Genomic DNA, 20,141 nt, shown 5'->3' on the forward strand with positions numbered 1-20,141 from the left:
GGACCCCAAATGATCTCTCGACACAATACAGGGAAGGGATTAAGGATAATTTCAATGAGAAAAGAAATGGAAAATGTACTTCTCATATGAAGTATATACAAGTATATATTTCACATGATAGATGACTGCATAAAAGTTAATCCAAACCATCCTCTTTAAGACTGTTATTTATCATTTTTTAAAAGCATGTTGCTTTTGCTTCCTTGGGTAGAGCAGCTCCTGGAAATAAAGAATTCTGTCATTTAAAAAATTTGTGTCTAGGGGCGCCCAGGTGGCGCAGTGGGTAGTGTCTGAGTCTTGGTTTCAGCTCGGGTCTTTATCCCAGGATTGTGAGGTTGAGTCCCCCCTCCCTCCCGCTCCCTCTCGCTCTCAAATAAATAAATAAATCTTAAAAAAATTGTATCCAGCCACAACGTACAATTATTAATTAAGGCTTTCAGTTTTGATTAGGAGCGTAAACACATTAAAGTAGTTTGAGAACCTGAGTCTATGATATGAAGTATAAGACTTAGGAAAGCTAAACACTAACATAGCAACACCCTCGTGTGTTTTAGATTTATCAATTTCTCACTCCTTCATTGAGGTAGGAGAGAGAAGCCCACAATGGATGGATAATAGCACACACTCATGTTCTCAGATTCTCCCTTCATAATCTAATATCTGTGCAGGCGCTTCGGAAATTGTAAACTGAAACTATGGAGCTGGGGTCCATTACCATTATCATTAACTCTCTAACCATTTAGTAGAGCCTTGGATGTTTCCATTGTTTAAAAGATGACCAGGCTTCTTAGCTTGTTATTATGCATTCCAGGTAGCCAAAATCAGGTTGCAAGCAAATTTTGTATCTAAGAGTGAACTACTTGATAAGCTATAAATTATTTGGTTTAATATTATAAATTCAATGAGGAAGAATTGTGTTTCTTAGCATAAAACTTTAAAGTCCATGATCTAGCATATTTTATATTCTGTCATAAATAGGGGAGAAAAAAACCCACCCTATACAGAAGGAAATGGAACATGACAACCTGAGGAAAATGTCTGCAACATATATGGCAAGGGATTCATATTCCCAGTAGAGAAAAAGGCCTATAAAGCAACAACGAGGATACAAATGCTCCAGTAAAAGACACAAACAGGCAATTCATAAGAAATTCAAATTGCCAGCAAATATGAAAAATGTTTAGACTTACTAGCAATCAAAGAAACAAATATTAAAACAAGTTTTTTTTCCTTCCTTTTCAAATTGGCAAAAGTTAAGAGAATAAAATGGCCAATATTGAAGTTTGGTGACATGGGCACTCTCATTCACTCTTGGCTGAGTATATATTGACTCACTTTTTCTTGGAGATAGTTGTCTATGTGAATCAAGAACTTCAAAAATCTTTACACTGTTTGTCTTAGTAATTCTGCTCCATAATCAGACTTACACAAAGATTCATATATATGAATATTCACATTGTAGTGCTATATAAACTAATATTTTTAAATGACATAGAGTACCATTAAATGAATTATCTAAAGGCCATTAAAAATCTAATGAAGTCTTTAGAAATAAGTTATTCTGCAGAGTTTTCATGTTTGGTTGGTTGATTGAAAGGTGATGGTACAGTTAAAAGAAGAATGAAAGGAAAGAGAATACTGATGTAAGGGGGGGATATTCCTGAAGTATCTTAGGGTGTATCATATTTCTCATAATTTGCTAAATCAGAGATGACACACTGGTGTCCAGCAAGTGGATTATAGGCCAGGTGTGAGATACTGACTCCCCCATATCCTCAGAGTAGTGAGGCAGTGGCCCTGGATTTAAGAACCTTGGTTGGTCTCTTGACATCTACCATCTATAAAGCTCCAGAGAAGCCAGCTGCAGAGAACATGGGTCAGCACATTATGGACAAAGAACCCATGGAGCTTACTAGGAAAGTTTGTCTTCCAGGTGCTCAAGAATCAAATACTCAGTCTGAGGTCATATTAGGGGGTAGAGGTTGGGAAGGAAAAAGGAAGTCTGCAGGAATACTACCACAAAGAAAACTCACAAATCAATAAAATTTGAGATGGACAAGAGAGTTAATCGATGGACCAAAGCATTGTTGTTCATAAAAAAGAATAGACACTAACAAAACTAATTTCAGTAAAATCAAATTAAAGTGGAAAAATAAAGAAGTGGTTCAGCTGCCCTTTAAAAAAAAAAATCGATCGAGGACTTTAACTGAATGGTGTAACATCAAGTTAGTATTTCCTTGATCAATTTCTTCTCTATTAGTAAAATTATGGTTGGAACGTTTGTATTCATACATAAAAATTAGGGGTTCAAAACAGAGTCACATGGGGAGTAGAAAGTCCGCTGTCACTTAGTGACACCTGTAAAATGGGAAAGAATTAAAGGACAGGGTCTCTTACCCCTTTCCACCAGCATCTTTACTGAAGACACTGCTGGACATATAACATGTCTCAGTCCAACACGAGGTGCAGGCAATGACTCTCATCAATTCCTCTCTTCCTTAGAATGATCCTCGATGCTGTTCGTAAAATAAGTCTAGTGTTTGAAGTTCTAGGGCCATTTTGATTGTTCTTAGATTCAGTTGCTAAAGTCTCTTAACCCACGATTCCCATCTGTCCATCAAATCCCCACACCCAATCAGAAGATGAGACAGTTAATGTGTACTCACAACACATCTGTAGCATGACTTTTGCTCCCTGCCTCCTACTCCCCACTCACCCATTGTTTCATAAAACCCAGGGATGGGTGGGAAAGAACAGATAGGATGAATAGAAACAGATGGGGTGATGGAGGTACCAGAGGGAATGAGCAGGCAGAAAATGGAGATATTCCCTACCATTTTTTTTAAGCCAGAAAACAAGAACAATGGAATAAAAGTATTTGTTGGCACATGTTCTTTCTTCACCGTGAATGTCCCCTACTCTTCATTTATATTCTAAGACAAAGTCTTTTACTTCACTGGGATATCGTAATGAAAGATCATTTTTTTAAAACGGGAATGAACAGTGTGGATTCGGTAACAATTATCACACTGTTTATGGCATAATGATAAAGAGTCTCATTCCACCGCTTTACACAAGGTAGTAAAGTAGAAATAAAATTTTGGTTTATCCTTACATTTATCCTTACATTTGTACTGTTTACTGTCTTATAGACACAGTCTTTTCTGAAAACCAGAATCCAGTTCAGCCTGGCACTTAAAAGGGGTCAACAATCATTTAACAAGTAAATGAGTAACCGGACACAACCGACCTTCATCGTTTTGTTTTTGGTGTATATATTATGGGTTTATATTTACTCCTACGGATCGATAAATGTGGGAAAATAGATTCCAATCTAGAGGAGGACAAGACCCCATTTTTTTTCTTGAGATCATTTTTTTTTTTCAAATCTTTCTTGTTTAGAAGATAGTTTGAAAGTGTCTTACTTCTTAGACGGTAGTTTTCATAATGGAAAGTGACTCAAAATGAAGACGTCTCTGTTCAAGCCCTCTTTTTTTTTTTTTTTTAAGTCTTACCCAAAAGGAAGTGAGTACAAAGTAAATTGCATAAACTTGAAGTACTGCAGAGATGAAGCCCAAAGCAGGAAGAAACATGCCACCAATGCTCTGGACAGGAACACACAGTGTCATGTGAAGAGACATGACAAAAACAGCCCTCTTTAAATTACTTTTGGCAATAGTGATTGCATTCATTTTACTTTTGCCTGAATATTTTAAGACACCAAAAGGTGAGTATACCATTATAATTTATCTTTTTCTAATCTTTAAAAACCACGATAGCTAATGGTTGCAGGAAAGGTCTTTTTACATACATGCCGCATGGGCTGAAGGTCTACGTCGAAAAAGTTAAGAAAATGAGATTGTAATTTTAATTGACTCTTACAGAGCACAGTAACCTTATTCTCAGTACTTAATTATTGTGGCACACAATCGTGAGATGAAAAATGAAGAGGAATATTTAAAATCTGTAGTCTAGATTTTAAAACATCCAGTTTACATTAATCTTTTCACGTGATTTTGCTCTTTGAAGTAGTTTCCTTCAAAACGGTTTTAAGTATGCTTTTAGGTTCTGGAAGTATTTTACAAAGCAAGTAATATTTATTATGCTAAAAATGTTTTGTTTCCCTCCATCACAGCCATTTCACACAAATAACTCACTGTTGCCTTTTGAAAAATAAGAGTTTTCAAAATATAATTAAAATAAGTTGGGTGCAAATTTCAGCAGGTGTGTATGTAGATTTGTAACTAGAGTAAAATGGAACAAAATGAACTCTGTGGATAATTCAGGGACTTGTGATATGATTGTTGAAACCTAGAATAGGAAAATAAATAAATGTAAATTTAAACTGTTTTTATATGTCAGTAAAAGATTTGAAAATATAGTAATGTAACTGTTCAGAGGATAAACGTGCTCTCCAGCATTTAATAAGAAAAGGTAAAAAGAAAATGCTGTATTCTATCATTAAAGTTATATGAATTTGCTTAAAATCAGGGAAAAGCTTGTATTTGATGGCTTTCTGCAATGATTTTTGTTGCATATACATGACACTAAGTGGCCAGATAACAATATTTTGCTAGATAAACTCTATGTGCAATTTTGTGACTGATTGAATTTTTCAAATTTTTCTTGATTTTCTGGCATTCTGTTGCTTAGGTTAAACAACCATATCATATTTTTAATTCTTGATTCCACCTAGTGAAAATATACAGAGAATAGTTAGAATTGGAATGGAGTTAACATATTTTAATTTTTAAGCTTTTTGTGGTGGAGAGTATGCTCATTTAATAGTTATCTAAGGTAGGCCATAAAGATGGATCTTGCACCTCCAAAAAATTAGGTTCATCGAATGAACACCAGGTAATCAGCCTAAAAAAGATTTCATAAACTGCTTGCTAACTATTGGTTGGTGTTTTATGAGAACTGGTGATTGCTAGAGCATGTTAAAAGTTTTTCTTTTTTGGGCAGATGCCTTGATAGTAATCAACCATCAGTGATTTTCATTTTCTTACTTTCATACCTGATTACATCAGCTCTTAATATTCCCTATATTGCCTCCCCAAACTGAAAATAGCCATTTGTCTTTTCCTGGTCCAAGAACAGCATAGATAGTTCCCTGGACTCTTTGGGGGAATGGATTTATTTGGGCATTTTGTTCCAAAGGGACCCTCCTTGGGGCCAACAACAAAAATGTTTGAAAACCATCATCTTAATCCCGATGTCATTTTGTGGCAGAAGGAATTTTGCACAGTCACCATTAATAAAAGGTTGATTACTGGGCAAAATATTTTACACATGCAATAGTGCAATAATAATGCTTTATATTGTATAATGGCTTATGGATCACCAGGAGCAAATTCATATATCCTGATTTTATATAGTCTAATATAGATTCAATTAAAGGCACATAATTGTTTCACTTTTTCAGTAATTTTTTAATCACAATAATAGTTACTTCATAAAATGTGTTGACTTGTCAACTAGTGTATTTCAAGAAATAAAATACCTGATAAATTATTTAGATGGTAAGCTGAGAGTGTTCAAGAAGTGTTAAAATTAACCTTGAGACTCTCCTGTACAGTCTTACTCTCCCTATCAGTTACTTGTATTTTTTTTCATTTTTTGTTACATTCTATTCACTTTAATTTCTAAGATAAATATTATAAAATGATTTTTTACTTATAAATTATTCACTGATACCATGTCGTTAAGACATCAAATGAATTCAGAAAGAATCTTAATGAGGAATAATGTATTCACGAAGTTTAATAGATTTGATTTCAAAATAATAAACCCTCTGAAGGCCTAAGTTAAAAATAGAGAACTGTGTTTGATCCTTTTTCATCAAGAATGTATCTGAGTCTCTGAATAATCATTACTCAGAATATTCAATTACCATAATTACACAGTATAAACTGTCTAGTCTAACTTCACCAAAGAAGAGAAACATCTTCAATGGTGTTTTGGACTTTTAATGAGTTTGCATTGAGCATATGCACTGGCAAGAGACACTATCCTAATACTTTCGGTTTATTTGAAAGGCAGCTTATACTGAGATCCAATAATTAATATAATGATTTGATACACTTCTGTTGCACATAGATAATGGAGATAGAAAAGCAAATGGATATATGTTTATTCAGAGCTGCCTGAAATTAAGGGAGCCTGGGTTGCCCCCAAACAAGAGACTTCACCAACCTTTCCTCGGACTTGCAGTGTTTAAGAGAGAGCTGGTTAATGCATATAAATCTCAGTGATCGTTTATTTATTTATTTATACTTATGAATCGTGCATACCTGTGCTCACTTCAGCACGTGTACTGAAATTGGAATGAATAGCCCCTACCTGGACCAGGAACCTGGGGCTACAAAAACGAAAGGCAATTTTTCCTTCAAGGAGTTTTCAGTCAGGGGATTCCTGACTAGTAAATAACTAAAGACAATACTGTAATTACTAAAATAGCAATGTAAAAAGGGAGCATAAAAGTTGCTGCCAGGCCTGTCTTGGGAGGATGTTCCTTCCATTCCTGTGGCAAAGAGAAATCACTGTCAGACTTCTAATGATCAGAGAATATTTCTCCTTACTTGCTTGCAGAAGCACTTTCTAAGAGAAGCAATTATTATTGATTTTCAAATAAAATGTACTCATTTAAATATCTCAGAAATTCTTGAAACCAGAAACTGTAGTGAGTTATACACGTCTAACTGATCATTCATGGCAATGCAAGACAGAAATAGCAGACATGAAAACACCTGAAACCTAATTTTATCTAGCTGTTCGACTTCCTCACTTACGTTTAAGAACCAAACTGACATAAACCGTGTTTACCAGCTTTCATTTCCCTCCTGCATTTCACACTTTCTGAGGGAAATGGTGTTATAATGGGCAGTGAACTTTAAGAAAGCAATAGATAAAGGAACTTTACTTATGAACTATAGGATAAACCCTGAAGTATATGAGCCTCTGTACCCCTTACTTACGTCTGTATGATAAAGCGCAGTGTTATCAAGGGTCACTGCAACTAATTTGCCTGAAAGTGTTATCTTCATTCTTAAAGATGGACACTTTATTTCCCTCTTATTGACTGGCTCATTAGAAAGTTAATCAGTGATGGCGGTGGCCTCCGCTCGCGGCCCCTGGGGCACCCCTGTCCCCAGACCAATTGCTTCCAAAAGGTGATTCCAAGAAGACTGAGGAGGAACTGGAGGAGGAAGATGACGAGGAGCTAGATGAGACCTTGTCGGAGAGACTGTGGGGGCTGACGGAGATGTTCCCAGAGAGGGTCCTATCCACAGCTGGAGCCACTTTTGATCTCTCCCTCTTTGTGGCTCAGAAAATGTACAGGTTTTCCAGGGCAGCCTTGTGGATTGGGACCACTTCCTTCCTGATCCTGTTTCCTCCTGTTGTCTTTGAGACTGAGAAGTTGCAAATGGAGCCACAGAAACTGCAGCAGTGGCAGATGCTTCTAGGGCTGAACCTTGGGCTCTCAGGAGGAATGCCAGGGGCTCTTGCCTTCACTTGCTGGAAAGATCTAGATTGCTACTGCTCTATGACTTGTCTTGGTGGGACAAGTTTGAAATTTCATAGTGTTTGGGTAACTTTGGCACATTGATCTATCTAAACCTGGTGGGGAGAATTCTCCCCAGTGTCTCATGGAAACTCCCAACTTGCACTTGTGCCCTCCACGCTGTCCCATTTCTTCTGTCCTCGCTCTGATACCAGAGAGCAGCAAGGAAGCCGGTTCCTCCAGCTCTGGCCATCCCACCCCTTTCACTAAATCACTCATGACCGGAAGATCTCACTCTCCCACTGTGGCACAGGAACTGATGCCCCTGGGAAGGATGAGCCCCTTACTGTTTTTTGTTTTTAAGCATGGAGATGTTGGGAAGGGACATGCACACAATAAGAAATATGAAATGCAGTAATGCATTGTAGCCCTAGTGTAAACCAGCCACTGTGAATCTCTGTGTTGGGAAGGAGGGAGGGCCGGGCAGCAGTTTCAACCACAGGATGGGGACTGTGGAGGACAGAGCAGGAGCTCATTTCCTCTGCCCATTTTGGCTATGAGAGACCTGCGTGTCTGTCTAAAAGAGAAAAAAAGTAAGTGCTCACTTTTTGTGTTTAAGTGTTAAAAACGATTCCAATGGGGGAAAAAAAGTTAAGTAGAAATCTCCAATAAGGTTCAGGAAAGAGACTAATAGGTATTAAATTTTTTTTAAAGATTTATTTATTTATTTGAGAGGAGAGAGAGCAAGCACTAGTGGGGGGAGGGGCAGAGAGAGAGAGAGAATCTTAAGCAGACTGCCTGCCTAGTGTGGAGCCTGCTACGGGGCTTGATCTCTTGACCCCGAGATCATGACCTGAGCCAAAACCAAGAGTTGGGTGCTTAACCCACTGAGCCACCCAGTTGCCACTGAAATTTTTTAAAAAACATAATAAATACTTACACACGTCCCAGGTACTATACCAAGTATTTTTACATATAACTCATTTTGATGCATTAAATATTTCAACTCCTTCATGGTGAAGAATCATTCTCAAGAGAGACTTTTCTGAAAATATTGAGAGAGAAGGAATAAAACTAGATGGAGAGGTTTATCTTGTTGTAACATTTTATTTCTTATGGAATTTTCTGAATCTTTGTAGTCTGAAAATGGCTACTAATCGACATAATATGTTTACAGGTATATTTCATGCACTAGGTGTTTGCAAAAAAAAAAAAAAAGATACTGCTGACTATAATGTTTTCCATTGCTTTGGCAGAAGTGGTTTTCCTCTCTCCTCTATCGGGTTCTATACCACCAACCCTTGCTTGGGATGCTTGCTATCAGCTTGTCTCATTGCATTGGTAGATAAATGCTCTCTCCGTATATCTTTTTTGTTTTTATAGAAAAGATAACTGTCTTTAAAACAGTGATGTGGTACTATATCTTACCCCTATACTGCTCTGTTTCTTTTTCCATAGCCTTTATACCCTATATAACTTACTTACTTATTGTGTATACTTTTTGTTGTCTGATTTCTCCAAATAGAATGTAAGCTGGATGAAAATGAGGCTTTTGTTTATTTTGGTCATATTTTAAGCACTTAGGACAGAACTTGTCATATTAGGAGGCACTCACTGAATATTTGTTGATTGAGTGAATTTTCTGCATCATATTATAAGGGAAATAAAAGGGAAACATTCTTAAAGAAAGCACTTCTTAGCTGATCCTCACAGCCACCTTCTGATTTCAGCTTCCCAGGCATTATAATCCTCATTTTACATTTTTGAAACAAAATTTTACTGCACACCTAGAATTTTTAGGGTTCAAGGATTGAGCCCTGCCTCTAGCTCCTTGCTCAATGAGGAGTCTGTTTATCTCTCTGCCCCTCCCCCACTCATGCTCTTTCTCTCTTTTTCTCCCTCTCAAATAAATAAATAAAATCTTAAAAAAAAAAATAAGTTGTCTTTCCCAAATGTTCTATGAATAAATCCATATCCTGTCCAGACTCCCCTGTTCCTTATCTGGTTAACACCATAGATATATCGTTCATTTGCAACATGATATATTTTTACCCTTTCCCACTCAATATTACTAGAGAAGCTTCAATTACGGAACCCAAAATAGAATTACATTATTTGAGTTTTTGCTATTGAAATTGATACTCTGTGAGTCTATGCCATTTGTTAAAGAGGCAGACGTGTGATCAAAGGAAAACAATGTACGTTAACGATTGTCTCTGTAAATTGGGCAGCTAAGCCGTAAGCTTTTTTCTCTCCTGGCGGTTAATACTTTTAAATTGCTGAATTATGATACAGACTCTCCAATAATGATGAAAGATACTGAGAAACCATTGGCTGCGTTTTGTTTAGCTTGGCTATTTTTTTAAGCGCACAACTTACGATAAAATACAAAGATCTTAAGTGTTTGGTTTTATACATTTTGACAATTGTCTGTGCCTCTGTAATGATAACGCCATACAAAATACAGATTTTCATCATTCCCAGAAAGATTCCTTTTGCTCTTTTTTGTCAAATCTTCTCCTATTCCCTAAGGCAACTTTTTGACCTATGTCACCATAACTTGGTTTTATCCCTTTTTATGTTTTATATAGATGGAATCATCTCACAGCGTCTATTTCTGGTCCAGCTTTTTAGCTCAGCATAATGGTTTTGAGATTCGTCCATGTTATGAAGTGTCTCAGTAGCTCCTTTCTATTTACTGCTGCATGGTCCATTATACAAATACCTCACATTTGTCCCTTTGGCCACTGGGTTGTTTCCAGATTTTGGCCATTATAAATATGCTGCCATGAACATTCTGGTACAACTCTTTGTGTGAAAATATGTTTTCATTTCTATCAAGTAACTATCTTGTAGTAAAGCAGCTTCATTTTATAAGAAACCACCAAATGCATCACCCAAGTGGTCGTTTCTAGTGGTAAAATTTCTTATTCTCTTCAGTTTCCATTTCATATACTAAAGCAATAGCACTTAGAATATGTATTGTCTGAAATAATCCACACTTTTTCCCGAAGTTCCTTGACAACTCATTAACAGAGAAAGAGCTTAGGTATTGGGAAAATATGACTTGACATACAATAGTTTCTGGAGTTCCTATTGCCTGTCAAACAATGAAGGTGTTTCTGTAAATCTCATTTTTGAAGGTGAACAGAGAGTTGAGACTTCTGTTCTTGCAGTCATACCTTGAAAAACACTTTTGGCACAAAATATCTAAAAATATGAGATAAAACATTAAGGACAACAACAACAAAATACATAGTTGAAGTACTAAGAAAATAAGAAAACTCCTCGAAGGTGGAAAATGATTAGAAATTACGAATCCAGATGGGTAAGCAAGAATGAACAGGCTGGTGACCTGAGGAACATCTACCAATTCCTGGTGGCCTAGAGTCTCGGTTCCATGGGTCACGCATGGGGGGACAGAAGCTGAAGCTTAAGACTGGGAGACAAAACGTGACATGCTCTGCAAAGGAGTGAGGAGAAACCTAGGAAAAAACTTGCCTGGCTGTGAGGAAATTTGTCTGTCTCCATCTAGGCCCTGGAGAGAGCAAGGAAAAAATTTCCCCTGAGAGTTTGTGAACATGAACTGGCCATAACTTGGATATTAATGCTCATTGCCTATGAGGTGTGATAAGCCCAATCCAAGAATTAATTTTTGTTTTTGTTTTTCGTTCTTGGATAAATTTGACATATGATACTGTGTAAATTTAAGGTGTACAGTGTGTTACTTTGATACATTTTTTTATTAGTAATATGGTTGCCATTGTAACAATACTTATCACGTCACATACTTATGGCAAAATATGACTATCTATAATTAATATACTATACATTAGATATCTCTGGCTTATTTAGTACTTAATTCATTACAAATTTGTACCTTTAAACACAACGAAACTTGTTCCCCCATCCTCATCCCCCGATAACAGCTATTTTACTCTCTTTTTTTATACATTTGATTTTTAATTTTTTTAATTTTCAAGTTTTTATTTAAATTCCAGTTAAAATACAGTGTAATGTTAGTTTCAGGTGTACAATATAGTGGTTCAACCCTTCCATTCAACACCTATGCCCATCACAAGTGCCCTCCTCATCCTATCACCTATTTAACACACTCCCCCACCCACCTCCCCTTCCATCAGTTTGTTCTCCATAGCTAAGAGTCTGTTTCTTAGTTTGCCTCTCTTTCTTCCTCTTCTCCATTATGTTCATTTGTTCTTTTTTTTTTTTTAAGATTTATTTTTTTGAGGGAGAGAGAGAAAGAGAGAGAACATGCATGGTGGGAAGGGGCAGAGCGAAAAAGAAAATCTCAAGCAGCCTCCCATGACAGGCTCCATCTCAGGACCCTAGATCCTTACCTGAGCCAAAATCCAGATTTGGACCCTTAACTGACTGAGCCACCCAGGCTCCCCCATTCGTTTTCTTAAATTCCACATATGAGTGAAATCATATGGTATTTGTCTTCCTCTGACTGACTGACTTCACTTAGCTTAATATTCTGTACCTTCATCCATATTGTTGCAAACGGCAAATTTCATTCTTTTTTATGGCTAATAGTCCATTGTGTATATATACCCCCTTTTCTTTATCCATTCATCAGTCGATGTTCCCATAATTTGGGCTGTTTCCATAATTTGGCTTCTGTAGATAATGCTGCTATAAACATCAGGGTGCAAGTATCCCTTTGAATTAGTGCTTTTGTGTTCTTTTGGTAAATACCCGGTAGTGCAATTGCTGGATTGTAGGGTAGTTCAATTTTTAACTTTTTGAGGAAACTCTATACTGTTTTCCAGAGTGGCTGCACCAGCTTGCATTCCCACCAACAGTGCAAGAGGGTTTCCCTTTCTCCACATCCTTGCCAACACCTGTCATTTCTTGTGTTGATTTTAGTCATTCTGACAAGTGTGAGATGATATCTCATTGTGGTTTTGATTTGCATCCCTGATGGTCAGTGATGTTGAGCATCTTTTTGTGTGTCTGTTGGCCATCTGTGTGTCTTCTTTGGAAAAATGTCTATTCATGCCTTCTGCCCACTTTTTAATTGGATTATTCATTTTTTGGGTGTTGAGTTTTAATTTTATTAAATGTTTCCTTCACTCTGCAGAAGCTTTTTATTTAGATGAAGTCACAATAATTTCTTTTTGCTTTTTGTTTCCCTTGCCTCAGGAGACAATCTAGAAAGAAATTGCTGTAGCTGATGTCAAACAGGTTACTGCCTCTAGGACTTTCATGGTCTCAAGTTTCACATTTAGGTCTTTAATCCATTTTGTGTATAGTATAAAATGTGGTCCAGTTTCACTCTTTTGCATGTTGCTGTCCAGTTTTTCCAACACAATTTGTTGAAGAGGCTGTCTTTTCCCTGCTGGATATCCTAGCCTGCTTCGTCAAAGATAAACTGACCGTATAGTTGTGGGTTCATTTCTGGGTTTTTTATTCTGTTCTACTGATCTATGTGTCTATTTTTATGCCAGTACCATACTGTTTTGATCACTACAGTTTGGTAATATAACTTGAAGTCTGGAATTGTGATGCCTTCAGCTCGACTTTTCTTTTTCAAGGTTACTTTGGCTATTTGGGGTCTTTCGTGGTTCCATACAAATTTTAGGATTGTTTGTTCTAGTTCTGTGAAAAATGATGTTGGTATTTTGATAGGGATTGCATTGCATGTGTAGATTACTTTGGGTAGGAAAGACATTTTAACAATATTTGTTCTTCGAATCCATGATCATGCAATGTCTTGTGTGTCATTTCCTTGTGTCATCTTCAACTTCTTTCATCAGTGTCTTATAGTTTTCGGAGTACAGGTCTTTCACCTCTTGCGTTAGGTTCATTCCTAGTATCTCGCTGTTTTTGGTGCAATTGTAAGTGGGACTGATTCCTTAATTTCTCTTTCTGCTGCTTCATTATTGGTGTATAGAAATCAACAGATTTCTATATGTTGATTTTATTTTATTTTTAAAGAGTTTATTTATTTATTTATTTGACAGAGAGAGAGACAGCCAGTGAGAGAAGGAACACAAGCAGGGGGAGTGGGAGAGGAAGAAGCAAGCTTCCCAGTGGAGCAGGGACCCTGATGCGGGGCTTGATCCCAGGACTCTGGGAGTCACGCCCTGAGCCGAAGGCAGACGCCTAATGACTGAGCCACCCAGGCGCCTCTATATGTTGACTTTATATCCTGTGACTTTACTGAATTTGTTGATCTCTTCTAGCAGTTTTTTGGAGTCTTTCAGGTTTTTTATATATATTATTGCATCATCTGCAAATAATGGAACTTTTATTTTTTCTTTACTTATTTGGATGTCTTTTATTTCTTCTTGTTGTCTGATTGCTGGGGCTAGGACTTTCAGTAGTATGTTGAATAATTAATTAATAATCCAATAATTAATAATTAATTAATTAATAATTAATATAATGATTTGATACACTTCTGTTGCACATAGATAATGGAGATAGAAAAGCAAATGGAGGGGAGGTTAACATGGCGGAGGAGTAGGGGACCCCTTTTTCAGCCGGTCCCCTGAGTTGAGCTGGATAGGTACCACCAGCAGGAATATCCACGGAATCAGCCTGAGACGCAGGAAGATACATCTGGATCTCTACAAATGAACATCTCCAGCGCTGAGTATCGAGGTACGAAGCGGGGAGCCGTGAAACCGCGCACAGATATCGGAAGCTAAACAGAAGGGGGAGGGAGCCGCCGTGTCAGGGCGCCGGGAAGCGGTAGCCACCTGCAAGGGGGAGCGGACAGACCGCGGACCCGCACGCTTGAGACAGCAGGCTGAGAAGGGAGCTCCGGGAGCGCACGCGGGACGGCTGGCGGTTGGCGGGCCACCTGCACGGGGGAACAGGCGGACGCACAGACGGCACCCGCGAGACAGCAGACTTAGAACGCGAGCTCCAGGAGCGCGCGCGCAGGGCGGCTGGCGGGCCACCTGCACCGGGGAGCGGGCGGACCGCGGACCCGCACTCTGGAAACGGCAGACTGAGTCCGTGAGCCGGGAGCGTGCACCACCAAGCATCTCACGGAGCTCCGGAGCTCCGGTGTGCTCACTGGATCGAGGCTGAGACCGGGAGCTCCGGGAGCGTCCGCGGGGCGGCTGGCGGCTGGAGGGCCACCTGCACGGGGGAGCAGGCGGACTCGCGGTCAGCACCCGTGAGACACCAGACTGAGACGGGGAGCTCCGGGAGCCCGCGCGGGGCGGCTGGCGGCGGGCGGGGTTGGAAACACAAAGGACAGAGACGTGCCGGCCCTGGAAGTGAGGGCTGGGACGCCGGGTGTGGGGCGCACAGCCCGGGATGCTGCAGGGTTGAGCAGCACCAACAGAAACAGAGTTAAAGTGGCCAGAACATCAGTGGAGAACGATCCGCGATCCCTCTGTTCTGAGACAGAGGCTGAATTTCAGCCGCTGCTGCTCTCTCAGAAGAGGCATAGCAAACCGCCAGGGAAAGCCGCCAGAGAACAAAAGCCCGGAAATACCGGCTCACAGGGTGCCCATCCCCATCCCCCCTCGCAAGGGACACAGAGACTCTACCCAAACAGGGTTTTCTGAGTACCGGCAGGCAGGCCCCTCCCCCAGAAGGCAGGCTGAAAAATCAAGAAGCCCACAACCCGGAGCGCCTGAGTGGCGCAGTCACCAAGCACCTGTCTTCGGATTAGGGTGTGATCACAACGCTCCGTAAGGAGTCCCTCATCGGGCTTCTCCACCGGGAACCTGCTTCTTCCTCTCCCACTCCTCTGCTTGGGTTCCCTTTCTTGCTGACTGTCTCTCTCTCTCTCAAATAAATAAATAAACTCTTTAAGGAAGAAGCCCACATCCCTAAGATCTCTATAAAACAAGGGCGCACGGCCTGGGTCCCAGTCAACACTTGGGCTCTGGACAACCCTGCAATCTCTCTTCATCAGAATGACGAGAAGGAGAAGTCCCCCCCAGCAAAGAAAAGATAATGAGTCTGTGGCCTCTGCCACAGAATTGGCCTCGGCCACAGAATTAATACATATGGATGTATCCCAATTATCAGAAATGGAATTCAGAGCAACAATGGTCAAGATGATGAGTAAACTTGAAAAAAGCATCAGAGAAAGCGTTGCTGAGAATATAGAATCCCTAAGGGCAGAAATGAGAGCGAATCTGACAGAAATTAAAAATTCTATGGGCCAAATACAGTCAAAACTAGAGGCTCTGACGGCCAGGGTCACCGAGGCAGAGGAACGCGTTAGCGAATTGGAGGATGGGTTAGTAGAAGAAAAAACGAAAATAGAAGCTGGTCTTAAAAAAATCCACGCCCACGAATGTAGATTACGGGAGATTACTGACTCTATGAAACGATCCAATGTCAGAATCATCGGCATCCCTGAAGGGGTGGAGAAAAACAGAGGTCTAGAAGAGATATTTGAACAAATTGTAGCTGAAAACTTCCCTAATCTAGCAAGGGAAACAAGCATTCGTGTCCAAGAGGCAGAGAGGACCCCATCCAAGCTCAACCAGGACAAACCTACGCCACGGCATGTCATAGTGCAATTCGCAAATATTAGATCCAAGGATACAGTATTGAAAGCGGCCAGGGCAAAGAAATTTCTCACGTACCAAGGCAAAGGTATCAGGATTACGTCAGACCTGTCTACAGAGACCTGGAATGAGAGAAAGGCTTGGGGGGGCATTTTTAAAGCTCTTTCAGAGAAAAACATGCAGCCAAGGATCCTTTATCCAGCAAAGCTGTCATTCAGAATTGATGGAGAAATAAAGACGTTCCAAAATCGCCAATCATTAACCAATTTCGTAACCACGAAACCAGCCCTACAGGAGATATTAAGGGGGGCTCTATAAAGGTAAAAAGGCCCCAAGAGTGATACAGAGCAGCAAGTCACAACCGATACAAAGACTTTAAAGAGAAATGGCATCATTAAAATCATATCTGTCAATAATCTCTATCAATCTAAATGGCTTAAACTCTCCCATAAAACGCCACAGGGTTGCAGATTGGATAAAAAGACATGACCCATCCATTTGCTGTCTACAAGAGACTCATTTTGAACCCAAAGATGCATTCAGACTTAGAGTAAGGGGATGGAGTACCATCTTCCACGCAAATGGACCTCAAAAGAAAGCTGGAGTAGCAATTCTCATATCAGATAGACTGGATTTTAAACTAGAGGCCATAGAGAGAGATACAGAAGGGCACTATATTATTCTTAAAGGAAGTATTCAACAAGTGGATATGACAATTATTAATATATATGCCCCCAACAGGGGAGCAGCAAGATACACAAGCCAACTCTTAACCAAAATAAAGAGACATATAGATAAGAACACAGTAATAGTAGGGGACCTCAACACCCCACTATCAGAAATAGACAGAACACCCTGGCAAAAACTAAGCAAAGAATCAAAGGCTTTGAATGCCATACTCGACGAGTTGGACCTCATAGATATATATAGAACACTACACCCCAGAACCAAAGAATACTCATTCTATTCAAATGCCCATGGAACATTCTCAAGAATAGATCATGCTCTGGGACACAAAACAGGTCTCAGCCAATACCAAAAGATTGAAATTATCCCCTGCATATTCTCAGACCACAACGCTCTGAAATTGGAACTCAACCACAAGGAAAAACCTGGAAGAAACTCAAACACTTGGAGGCTAAGAACCATCCTGCTCAAGAATGACTCGATAAACCAGGAAATCAAAAAACAAATTAAACAATTTATGGAGACCAACGAGAATGAATACACAACGGTCCAAAACCTATGGGATACTGCAAAGGCAGTCCTAAGGGGGAAATACATAGCCATCCAAGCCTCACTCAAAAGAATAGAAAAATCTAAAATGCAGTTTCTATATTCTCACCTCAAGAAACTGGAACAGCAACAGAGGGACAGGCCTAACCCACTGACAAGGAAGGAGTTGACCAAGATTAGAGCAGAAATCAATGAATTAGAGACCAGAACCACAGTAGAGCAGATCAACAGGACTAGAAGCTGGTTCTTTGAGAGAATCCATAAAATTGATAGACCACTGGCAAAACTTGTCCAAAAACAAAGAGAAAGGACTGAGATTATTAAAATTATGACTGAAAAGGGAGAGGTCACGACCAGCACCATTGAAATTGCAAGGATTATTAGAAACTTTTATCAACAGCTATATGCCAAAAAACTAAACAATCTGGAAGAGATGGAGGCCTTCCTGGAAACCTATAAACTACCAAGACTGAAACAGGAAGAAATAGATTTCTTAAATAGGCCAATTAACTATGAAGAAATTGAGTCAGTGATAAACAACCTTCCAAATAATAAAACTCCAGGCCCAGACGGTTTTCCTGGGGAATTCTACCAAACATTCAAAGAAGAAATAATACCTATTCTCCTAAAGCTATTTCAAAAAATAGAAACAGAAGGAAAGCTACCAAACTCATTCTATGAGGCTAATATTACCTTGATCCCCAAACCAGGCAAAGACCCCCTCAAAAAGGAGAATTACAGACCGATTTCTCTAATGAATATGGATGCCAAAATCCTCAACAAGATCCTTGCTAATAGAATCCAACAGTACATTAAAAGGATTATCCATCATGACCAAGTGGGATTCATACCTGGGATGCAAGCATGGTTCAACACTCGCAAATCAATCAATGTGATACATCATATCAACAAGAAAAGACTCAAGAACCATATGATCCTCTCAATTGATGCAGAAAAAGCATTTGACAAAATACAGCATCCTTTCCTGATTAAAACCCTTCAGAGTGTAGGAATAGAGGGTACATTTCTCAATCTCATAAAAGCCATCTATGAAAAGCCTACTGCAAGCATTATTCTCAATGGGGAAAAGCTGGAAGCCTTTCCCTTAAGATCAGGAACACGACAAGGATGCCCACTCTCGCCACTATTATTCAACATAGTACTAGAAGTCCTTGCAACAGCAATCAGAAGACAAAAAGGGATCAAAGGTATCCAAATCGGCAAAGAAGAAGTCAAACTGTCTCTCTTTGCAGATGACATGATACTCTATATGGAAAACCCAAAGGAATCCACTCCCAAACTATTAGAAGTTATAGAACAATTCAGTAAGGTGGCAGGATACAAAATCAATGCCCAGAAATCAGTTGCATTTCTATACACGAATAACGAGACTGAAGAAAGAGAAATTAGGGAATCCATCCCATTTACAATAACACCAAAAACCATGCGTTACCTTGGAATTAACTTAACCAGAGACGTAAAGGACCTATATGCTAGAAACTATAGATCACTTTTGAAAGATATTGAGGAAGACATAAAAAGATGGAAAAATATTCCATGCTCATGGATTGGAAGAATTAACATAGTTAAAATGTCCATACTACCCAGAGCAATCTACACTTTCAATGCTATCCCGATCAAAATACCGAGGACATTTTTCAAAGAACTGGAACAAATAGTCCTTAAATTTGTATGGAACCAGAAAAGGCCCCGAATCTCCAAGGAACTGTTGAAAAGGAAAAACAAAGCTGGGGGCATCACAATGCCGGATTTCGAGCTGTACTACAAAGCTGTGATCACAAAGACAGCATGGTACTGGCACAAAAACAGACACATCGACCAATGGAACAGAATAGAGAACCCAGAAATGGACCCTCGGCTCTTTGGGCAACTAATCTTTGATAAAGCAGGAAAAAACATCCGGTGGAAAAAAGACAGTCTCTTCAATAAATGGTGCTGGGAAAATTGGACAGCTACATGCAAAAGAATGAAACTTGACCACTCTCTCACACCATACACAAAAATAAACTCCAAATGGATGAAAGACCTCAATGTGAGACAGGAATCCATCAAAATTCTAGAGGAGAACATAGGCAACAACTTCTATGACATCGGCCAGAGCAACCTTTTTCACGACACATCTCCAAAGGCAAGAGAAATAAAAGATAAAATGAACTTATGGGACTTTATCAGGATAAAGAGCTTCTGCACAGCCAAGGAAACAGTCAAAAAAACTAAGAGACAGCCCACGGAATGGGAGAATATATTTGCAAAGGACACCACAGATAAAGGACTGGTATCCAAGATCTACAAAGAACTTCTCAAACTCAATACACGAGAAACAAATAAACAAATCATAAAATGGGCAGAAGATATGAACAGACACTTTTCCAATGAAGACATACAAATGGCTAACAGACACATGAAAAAATGTTCAAAATCATTAGCCATCAGGGAAATTCAAATCAAAACCACACTGAGATACCACCTTACGCCAGTTAGAATGGCAAAGATAGACAAGGCAAGAAACAACAATTGTTGGAGAGGATGTGGAGAAAGGGGATCCCTCCTACATTGTTGGTGGGAATGCAAGTTGGTACAGCCACTCTGGAAAACAGTGTGGAGGTCCCTTAAAAAGTTAAAAATTGAACTACCCTATGACCCAGCCATTGCACTACTGGGTGTTTACCCCAAAGATACAGACGTAGTAAAGAGAAGGGCCATATGCACCCCAATGTTCATAGCTGCATTGTCCACAATAGCCAAATCATGGAAGGAGCCGAGATGCCCTTCAACAGATGACTGGATTAAGAAGCTGTGGTCCATATATACAATGGAATATTACTCAGCTATCAGAAAGAACGAATTCTCAACATTTGCTGCAACATGGACGG

The 20,141-nt window shown here is 39.4% G+C and overlaps 1 protein-coding gene and 1 pseudogene across 1 annotated transcript in view; both read left to right on the top strand.

Moving 5' to 3' along the window:
• The first annotated feature begins 3,545 nt into the window (after positions 1-3,545).
• Positions 3,546-20,141, top strand: part of TMEM156 (transmembrane protein 156) — a 52,399-nt gene continuing 35,803 nt past the window's right edge. The window contains 1 exon segment of the mRNA XM_034671951.1: positions 3,546-3,727. Within this exon segment, the coding sequence (XP_034527842.1) occupies positions 3,640-3,727 (88 nt within the window). The 5' untranslated portion in view covers positions 3,546-3,639.
• LOC100468616 lies at positions 7,109-8,238 on the top strand (annotated as a pseudogene).

Source organism: Ailuropoda melanoleuca, chromosome 11 (genome assembly GCF_002007445.2).
Source record: "Ailuropoda melanoleuca isolate Jingjing chromosome 11, ASM200744v2, whole genome shotgun sequence".
Lineage (NCBI taxonomy): Eukaryota > Metazoa > Chordata > Mammalia > Carnivora > Ursidae > Ailuropoda > Ailuropoda melanoleuca.